This window comes from Callospermophilus lateralis, chromosome 6 (genome assembly GCF_048772815.1).
Source record: "Callospermophilus lateralis isolate mCalLat2 chromosome 6, mCalLat2.hap1, whole genome shotgun sequence".
NCBI classification, from domain to species: Eukaryota; Metazoa; Chordata; class Mammalia; order Rodentia; family Sciuridae; genus Callospermophilus; species Callospermophilus lateralis.
In genome coordinates, this window is record NC_135310.1 from 131,835,748 (window position 1) to 131,845,624 (window position 9,877).

At 33.5% G+C, this 9,877-nt stretch overlaps 1 protein-coding gene and 1 pseudogene across 1 annotated transcript; both read left to right on the forward strand.

Annotated features, from left to right (window-relative positions):
* Nucleotides 1–679: 679 nt before the first annotated feature.
* Nucleotides 680–947, forward strand: LOC143400863 (non-histone chromosomal protein HMG-17 pseudogene; annotated as a pseudogene).
* Nucleotides 948–4,975: 4,028 nt separating this feature from the next.
* Nucleotides 4,976–5,258, forward strand: LOC143402150 (trafficking protein particle complex subunit 2-like). The gene is given in 2 exon segments (XM_076859589.1): nucleotides 4,976–5,160; nucleotides 5,162–5,258. Coding segments are annotated over 2 exon segments (282 nt in total).
* The last annotated feature ends 4,619 nt before the right edge of the window (nucleotides 5,259–9,877 follow it).

Below are 9,877 nucleotides of genomic sequence, written 5' to 3' on the forward strand. Positions count from 1 at the left end.
TATGTTCATCAGTGATATTGGTTTAAACTGTATATCTTCTAGTCTTATCTACTTTGGGCATTGGGGAAATACCTCAAAGAATGAGTTTTAGACATCTCTATCCCTTCCATTTTTTTAATGGTTTAAAGATTCATATTAGTTCCTTCTTTAAATACTTGATGAAATTGAACAGTAAAGCCAACGTCTGAGTTTCCTTTGATGGGAGACTTTTATTACTGATTTAATACATTTGCCTTTCAGCCTTTGTACTAAAGATAATTTTTGTAATGGACATTGTGTGTTTTAGCAAATGTATACAGTTGTACAAATCAATAGGTAGCATAAGAAAGAACAATTCTGCAGTATAGAGAGTTCTCAAAATACTAGTAATGGAACAACTTTATGACCCATTTATCCCACTCCTTGCTATTTATCCAAAAGAAAAAAATAAGCATAGCATAATAATACAGACACATTTAAGATTATAGCAAAGAAATTTATAATACCCAAGTTAGAGAAACAGTTAAGGTTCCCATTGACCGATGAATGGATAAAGAAAATGTGTACATATACATGATGGAGTACTCAGTTATAAAAAATGAAAATGTGGGAATAAGAGGTGAGAATGACCCCAGAAAAACAAAGCCCCATGCCAAAGCATCCCTGTATCCAGCACCTGCATCCTGCTGTGGTAGTCACTATGCCCAAGAGAAAGGCTGAAGGGGATGCTAAAAGAGATAAAACCAACATGAAGGACAAACCACAGAGAAGATCCACAAAGCTGTCTGCTAAACCTGCTCCTCCCAGAGCAGCCAGAGCCCAACCTTTAAAAAGCACCTGCAAAAAGAGGAGAGGGGTATCCAAAGGGAAAAGCTGATGCTGACAAAGATGAGAATAACCCTGCAGAAAATGGAAATGCCAAAACAGATCAGGCACAGAAAGCTGAAGGTACTGGAGATACCAAGTAAAGTGTGTACATTTCTGATAAATGTGAACTTCTTGGTGACTGTACAGTTTGAAATATTATTTTTAAATCAAGTTTCATAAAAATGCAGAATTGTATTTTAATTTTGTTTTTTCAGATATGTTGTTAGCACACAGAACACTTCATTGTTTTGTGGGGAAGGAGCATATGTTACTGGTAGAATGTCTCCAAAGGTGGATTGCTGTGGGAGAAAAAACCTTTCCCCAATAGTTTTTGAGAGACTTCCTCTTGGCTCCCAAGAGGAGGGATTCCTTGATGTTGGCACACACAGCCACCTTGGCACAAACACCTTATGGTATGGAAAAACTCAAATTTATCTTTATGTTCTCCTCTCCCTCTCTGCCACTGGCATATACTTAACTCCCCTAAACTCAGACTTGTTAAGACCTGATTACCAATAATTGGTTTCACTAGTGTGTTGGGCAATTTAGACTTTCTAGTGACATCATTGAGATAGAGTCCCTTCTAAGAGCAGCAATTCCTTTTCTAGATTGTGGATCTTCAGATTAATGATTCTGCCATTTTCATTTCATTTCCTGAAATTCAGGGTCAGCTCAAAGTTGTTAAACAACATGCTAAATATGAAATGTCAACCCTCACACTAAACTTTCTCTATTGAGAGCATCAAATGAAGACTGCGTTGGGTTTTATAGTGGCTTTCTGATTTCAGTAGCCCATCCAAGAAGGGAGTTTGAAAGTTGTTATATACTGTTAATGATTGTCTGTCCAAGTTCTGCCTGAAATACCATGCTTGTTTATTAAAATTTATTAAATATTAAAATCTTTAATAATGCTGGAAACAGTTTGGTGTGGTAAAAAATGAATGAAAATGTGGCATTTGCTAGTTAATGGATAAAACTGAAGAATACCATGATAAGTGAAATAAGCCAGACTCTAGTCAAAAATCTAAGGTTCAGTGCTTTCTCATATGCAGAAACTAGAGCAAAGTAAAAAAGGAGGTGGATATATCCCATGAAAATAGAGAGGAGATTGGAGAAATGGAGGAAAACAATTGAGGTCTAGTGAGGAAGGGGAACAAGGAAGAACTGTGGAATAAAATTATGCTACATACATATACGAACGTACCACAGTGAATTCTACTCTTATCTATAAAGCACTAATTCTAAAAATAAATAAATATAAATATAAGAGTAGAGGAAGAATAACAGGGAAAGGAGGGAGGGAAAGGAATGATGAAGCACTGCAGACTAAAATGGAATGTTATATTCCATGTATGTAAAAATATATCAAAATGAACTTCCCTATTATTTATAACTCTGCACTAATAAAAACACTTTTTTAAAAAGTCAACATTCCATTGCTGTTGCAGACAAAATATCTGTAACAAACAGCTTAAGAAAAGAATTATTTTGGCTCACAGTTTCAAAGGTTTCAGTTCCTGGTTACTTGACCCTGTCCTCTCAGGCCTTTGTTGAATCAGAACATCACAGCAGGGAACATGTGGTGGAGCAGGATTGCTTACTTTATGTCAATCAGAAAATAGAGAAAGAGGAAGGTGCCATGAGAAAAGTGTAACTTTTAGAGGCATGTCTTACTTACATGCTTACTTCCTTCAATTAGGCTCCATCTCCTAAGTTTTCAACATGTACAAATAGCTCATTAAAAAATAAGCTCATCAATGGTTGGATCTATTAGTGATATTAGAACCCTCATTATCCAATTACCTCCCCAAAACACAAAGCTAAACAACATTGCACTGAGGAGCAAACCTTCAACATATGAGCTTTGGGGGACATTTTAAATTCAAACCATAACAAATTTCATCATTCAAAAATTGCCCAGCACAACTTCTTTGTAATCTCCCTTCCACCAAAGTCAAATGTGCTTTTCATCCTTACAGTTTTTCCAGTTTCTTCATGAATAGAATCACAATGTTCACCATTTGGAATCTGACTTTTTTTAGAGAGAGAGGGGGAGAGAGAGAGAGAGAGAGAGAGAGAGAGAGAGAGAGAGAGAGAGAGAGAGAGAATTTTAATATTTATTTTTTTGTTTTCGGCAGACACAACATCTTTGTTTGTATATGGTGCTGAGGATCAAACCCAGCCGCACGCATGCCAGGTTCTATTAAAATTCTCTCTCTCTCTCTCTCTCTCTCTCTCTCTCGAGCCACATCCCCAACCCAGCTTTTTTCACTTAGTAAAATATAATTAAGATGTATCCATGTTTTTGCCTATATCAACAGGCATAAATTATTTTCCATAAATGATTAAGATGACCTGCACTCTGTTTTGTGGATGTATCCCAGTTTACCTTTCTTCTTGTGAAGGATATGGGTTATTTTTGAGTTTTCCATGTGAAAAACAAAAGCTACTTTTAAACATTTGAATGAACATTTTTATGTGGACATAAGATTTCAATTCACTTGGGTAAATAATTAGGAATGTGATTTGGGGTAATAGGATAAGTCTATATTGAAATTTATACAAAGCTAACAATTGACCTCTCATAGTATTTGAAACATTTTTCATTCCCATCAGCAATAAATAAGTTTCTGTTACTGTGCATTTTTACTGGCATTTATTAACAACTTAGGAGATTTTAGAAAATAAAATGTTATTTTTTAAATATTTTCATGATATCCCAAATTTTCCTCTTGGCCTACAAAGCCTAAAATATTTCTATCTAGCTTTTTAAAGAAAAATTTTCCTGTTTCCCGATCTTTCACATTCATTTTTTTCCTTTCAACTGTATATGAAGTTTTTTTTTCACAAGTCATTGATGAGTAATTGTTTACAATTTTTAATAATTTTAGATTTTTCTCTTTAAGGACATTGCTGAAATTTTTACCTTCCTTGAAAACTTTATCTTTTAAACTAATCTGTGTAGCTCTATTCATTTTGTTTGTTTGTTTGTTTGTTTGTTTCATTTTATTTTATACCAGAAATTGAACCCAGGGGCACTTAACCACTGAGCCACATCCTCAGTCTTTTTTATTTTTTTTTTTATTTTGAAACAGGGCCTCACTAAGTTTCTGAGGTTTGCTTTGAATTTGCAATGGTCCTGCCTCAGCCTCCAGAGATGCTGGGATTATAGGCTCCATTCCATTTTCTCAGTCAATTTAGAAGTTCCTTAAATGCCCTGCCAGAGGTTTTGGAACTCACTTGAAAATACATTTTCTGACAAAAAAAATGCTTGGCCAATTCTGAATATTTTAATGTGATTTTAACAAGTTTAATAATTTCTAATCTTCAAATAATTTGATATTTCAATTATTTTGTCATCAAGAGTTATAAAGAAACATAAGTCAATGTTTTCAAAGCCCCTTTGAGTTATTATTGATTAGTACTCAATTTCTTATTTCTTCATTTCATACAAATCTAAGTCTTTGCCATCTGTTTAATTTCAACTATAGTAAAAGATAAAGTTTTTCTATTATCATTTGGTACTTGTCACAAAAATTCAAATATCTCTTCAGTTCACTATTTGTTCAATTGGTCATTCCATCTTTGAGCTTCTTTTATAAGCAACTTACACTTCCTTGAAAATTGAATGCTCTACTTAAACTTATTTTTGCTATATTAATGTGATGTGTTTTCTCTAACTTATTAAAAACTTTACATTTTTCTCCATTCAGAGAAGAAATTCCTGTGGTGATTTTTTTTCTGTTTACATAAAGCTAACTTCCAACTCTTTAAAAAAAATTCAATATGCTGGGCACAGTGTTACATGCCTATAATCTCAGCAGCTCAGGAGGCTGAGGAAAAATAATTGCAAGTTCAAAGCCAGCCTTAGCAATTTAGTTAGGCCCTAAGCAATTTAGGAAGACTCTGTCTCAAAATTTAAAAATTAAGAGGGCTAGGGAGGTTGCTCAGTGGTTAAGCACCCTTGGGTTCAACCCCTGGTACAAATAAAAAACAAAAATCGAATATGGCTGATATTACAACTGAGTACTGCTCCTGGAGTCCCTGCTGAAGCATGGGTGTCCATCCTATGAACCAACTAGCCTTTTGGACTTTGGAATTTAGCTACAGGAACCAAATATTGAAGATAATGTCTAAAAGCTTCTACTTTGCGATTGGCCACCATGACAATCCAGTTTTTGAAGAGAAATTTTTGCCAGTTGGGAAAGCAGAATCCAAAGATAATCAAGGTTGTCTGATCCAATTCGTGGCTCACACTCCTCTTGACCTTGTGGATGAAAACATGTGGCTTTAGAACAACATGTCCTTGAAAACTGGACAAATTCAATGTGGCCTGTGTCAATATCTATTGCTGCAGAATATATGAGATTTATTATACTTCAAGATATAAGTCAAGAAAATGGAATAAATAACTTCTTTACTGATGTCTATGATTTATATATAAAGTTTGTAATTAATCCATTTTTAATCAATTATATCTCAACAACTGCATTTGACAGAAAAGTTCAGTTTCTTGGGACGAAATACCTTTTAATCTAAGTGCAGAGAAATTCTGAAATAAACAATGTCACCACAATGGATTATACTCAGGAATGTATATATTATAAGTAATATATACATTTGATTAAATAGGATGGAAAATTTTTACTTGTGTCAGTTTTTCTAAATTTAAAGAAATTTGTATTTAAAATTGTTTCATGACAATTATCAACTTAATACTTGAAGTTATTTACAAAGTATTATTTCTGTAATCTTAATATTTCTATTTTAAAAATGAGAATAAAATTTGGATTTTCCTGATTCAGAGAGCTTGGTCAGAAATAGTTCATTTAAAAGTGTCATAGTCAATATTTGATAAACAAACATAAAACTAAAAGGTTCTCCAGAAATGAATTGATAGCACAATTGAAGACGTTATACATTTGAAGAAGTTATAAAAATTTATAGTATGCAACATTACTTAAGAAACTGAAATAAAGGTTTTACAGTGGTAAATGTTGTTTGCCTGCCTCAGATGCCAGGAGTATGATATAGTTCTAGAATCCTGAACTCACATATGTAAAATGAACCACCATTACAGACCCATGGGGAAATATGTTGCCTCTGTCACCTTATGCTCCTGTATTTCCTTTCTCAAGATAGCATATTAAGGGTTAAAAGAGCTTGATAACATCTGTACTTGTAAAAAGTTGTAATGCAATTTGAGAAATGTTGTTAAAGAAAAGTTTGCATCATATTAGCATTTAGTTTTTTAGATGTACACTGGAAGGGGCCAGGAGTGGTCTCTTCTGTATTATAATAAGTGTGTATAATTTGACAGTAAAATAATGTTTCTGAAAAATCAAATATAATGAAATTTTCTGTGCTGATTGTGAGCAAGAATTTTGTTCGATTCCAAATAACTTTTGATCAAGGAAGTCTATACTTGGCCTTGTATCCTGTGTGAAGTTGCTACTACCTCCTTCTTAAATAAAGATGTCCAAAAAAGATGTAGGTATAGTTAAACCAAGGGGATAAAAATTATGCATACTGAAAACTATAGAACTCTGATTAAAGAAAATGGAGAATACAAAAGGAAAAATATCCTGTGTTCATAGTTTGGGAGAAACATTACTGTGAATAAATCCATACCACCCACAATGGTCAGCAGATTCACTGAAATGTCTACAAAAACTCCAAAGACGTTTGTCACAGAAACATGAAAAAATCCTAAAATCAGGATGAAACTACAAAAGATCTTGAATAGCCAAAGCAATCTTGAGCAAAAGAGCAAATCTGAAGGCATCACAATACCAAACTTAAACATACTGGATAGCTATAGCAATCGAAGAAAGAACTGGCAGAAAACAAATTGAGCAATGTGACAAAAGCCAACCCAGAAATAAATCCATCCATTTACAGCCAAATGATTTTCAAAAAAGTGCCAAGAATGCACAATGGGGAAAGCAGAGTCTCTTTAATAAAATATCTGTATATGAATGAAATTAGGCTTTTCTCATACCATTTACAAAAATTAACCAAAAATAAGTCAAAGACTGAATCATAAGATCCAAACTGCAAAACTACTGAAAGAAAACATGAGGGGAAATTTCTATGATCAGTGCTCTTGGAAATCATTTTTTGAATAACACCAAAGCAGAAGCAACAAAAACAAAAATAGAAAAACAGGATTACAACAAACTAAAAAGCTTCTGCACATCCAACAAAATAAACTGCAAAGTGAAAAGACAACCTACAAGTTAGGAGACGATTTTTGCAAACCATGCCTATGACAAGAGGTTAAATAACCAAAATATATAGATATATGAATCAAAAACTCAAAAGGAAAAAAAATAATAATATCCTCATTTTAAAAAGACAAAAGACTTCAGTAAACATTTTCAAAAGGTAAAAGTGGTCAGGTATATGGAAAATACTTATCTCTAATCACTAACATTTCTCAAGAAGATATAAAAATAGTCAGGTACATGAAAATTACTCATTACTAATCACCAGCAAAATGCAAATTAAAACCACAATGACATATTGCTTCACACATGTTAGAATGACTATCATCAAAAGGACTAAAGAGTATTGGCAAGAATGTGGAGAAAGGGAACTCTTGCATTCTGTCGGTGGGAATGTAAATTGATAGTCATTCTGAAAAATATGGAAATTCTTCAAAAAATTAAGATATAAAATACCATGATATAGCACTCCCACTACTTGATATACAACCAAAGGAAATCAATATGTAAAAGTGACTTCTATACCCATTCATTGCAATATTATCCATACAATATGGAATCAATCCAGTGTCCACCAGTCAAGAGCCATCCATGGACATCATAGCTAGTGAATAGGAAAATCTGGTAACTGGTAACTTCCACTAGGAATCCTGCTGGTTAAGACCACTGAGATTCATGTGAGCTCCTATTTAGTTCTGCCAAAAAAGTCCCACTCAGCACCAGAGAAGACCTGCTATAGCCACACAGCCTCTCAGAAATGGGTGTGACCTGATGCCAATCAACTTGTTGACTACAAGGCTCCACCTCTGAAACCTTATCCCTGCCTTTGATGTACCACCTTAAATAAACAACTGGAGCCATTTTCTAACTGTTCAGCTCCAGCTCCTGTGTGGGCTGGACCTATTATGTGCTCTGTATTTTTTTAAAAAAATATTTATTTTTTAGTTTTAGGAGGACACAATATCTTTGTTTTATTTTTATGTAGTGATGAGAATTGAACCCAGTGCCTCACGCATGCTAGGCAAACGTGCTACCATTTGAGCCACATCCCCAGCCCTGTGCCCTGCATTTAAAACTATTTTTCTGACTTTTCCTCTTATCTCTTTGATATTTCAGACTTTATTTTCTCAGGTGGTTTATTGCCTCCTAAATGGAAAAAATTACCCTGGCAAGGTATTGGCTGCCTCACGATATCCACCAACAAAGAAAAAGTGATACATATACACTGTAGAATACTATGAAATCATGAAAAAAGGAGATCCTGTCATTTGTAACATGGACAGATATGGAGATCACATTTAAGTGTAGCCATGCACAAAGAGACAAGTACTGCATGATCTCACCCTTATGTGGAATCTAAGAAACTGATCTCATAGAAGTTGAGAATATTAATGGTAGTTGTCAAAATCCAGGAAAAGTAAGGGCAGCAAATAGAATAATTTAGTACGTGTATATCAATCAAAATATAACAAGACACTATGGTATACTACTGCATATTAGGGTAACTGGATAAAAATAATATATTGTGCATTTCAAAAGACCGGAAGAAAGGATTTTGAAAATTTTCACTATAAAAAAAATTATCTTTGAGGAAATAGATTAACCTGACTTAAACATGCATTGTATACATGTATTAAACACTATATAGTATCTCATTAATATATGCAATTTTTGTTTTTATTTATGAATTAAAAATAATATTTCAGGGAACAAAAAAATATGTCAATGTAACAGAATGAATGGGGGTGGGGAGTTTTGGTTTGGATTAGGTAGTCAAGAAAGGCCTCTTTGAATAGATGGCATCTGAAGGATGTTTGCAACAAAGGGTGAAACTTGGAGATACAATCTTCAAAGTAAATGAAGTCAATGCAAAGACCTCTTAAACTCTGCATCCCTAGAATATCAAAAGGTACAAGAAGAATGAGAGAAGGAAAAGGGGATTAACGGGCTAGGCATCATGCTTCTAGTAGTCTGGTAAGAAATCTGATTAGACATTTTGAAAAATTTCAAACTGGTAAATTGAAAATATTTTTTAAATAGCATGTTTGATGGCCGTGTGAAAAATGGACTGAAGGAAGCAAATTAAATTAGAGAAATAAAATAAGAGGTTATTGGATAATCCAGCAAAAGAATAGGGTGGCTCCATTTCTGCTAGTAATAATAAAAAAATAAGAAAAAACCTAAAGTTTGGAATACTTTCTATTTTCAACATGAGGGCAAATAAATAACACACTGATTTCTAGCCAGTAGATAGATATTGATGTCATTTAATACAATGAATAAGACTTGGTGGTAGAAAGTTTGGGGCAGGGAGAATCAGTTTATATTCCATGTATGTATAATATGTCAAAGTATATTCTACTGTCGTGTTTACTAAAAATTTAAAAATTGAATACAAAAGTTCTTTATTTTAGCAATATTCAAACTCATATTTTTGTTACACATCCAAATGTGAGTGAGATGAGAAAATTGGAATTATCTATTTGATATGGGATTTAAACCCTTGAAATATATACAACATTATCTAGGGGGACTATAAACAGAAAATACATCCCCTGGTAAGGGCATAGGAATTTCAGAACTCAGTATTTCCAAAACTTCTACACAGCCTAGTTTTTCTGACATGCAGCCAATTGTGGGAACACTGTTAATTACTTATGAAAGACATTTAAAATGAAGTTAAGAGCAAAAGCAAGCAAGGGGAAAAAGTGGACATTAGGGAAGAAGAAAAGAACATCAAAGGAGTTTTAAAAGGCATTATAATCCAAGACAGAAACACTGCTTCACAATCTAAGTAAACCAAT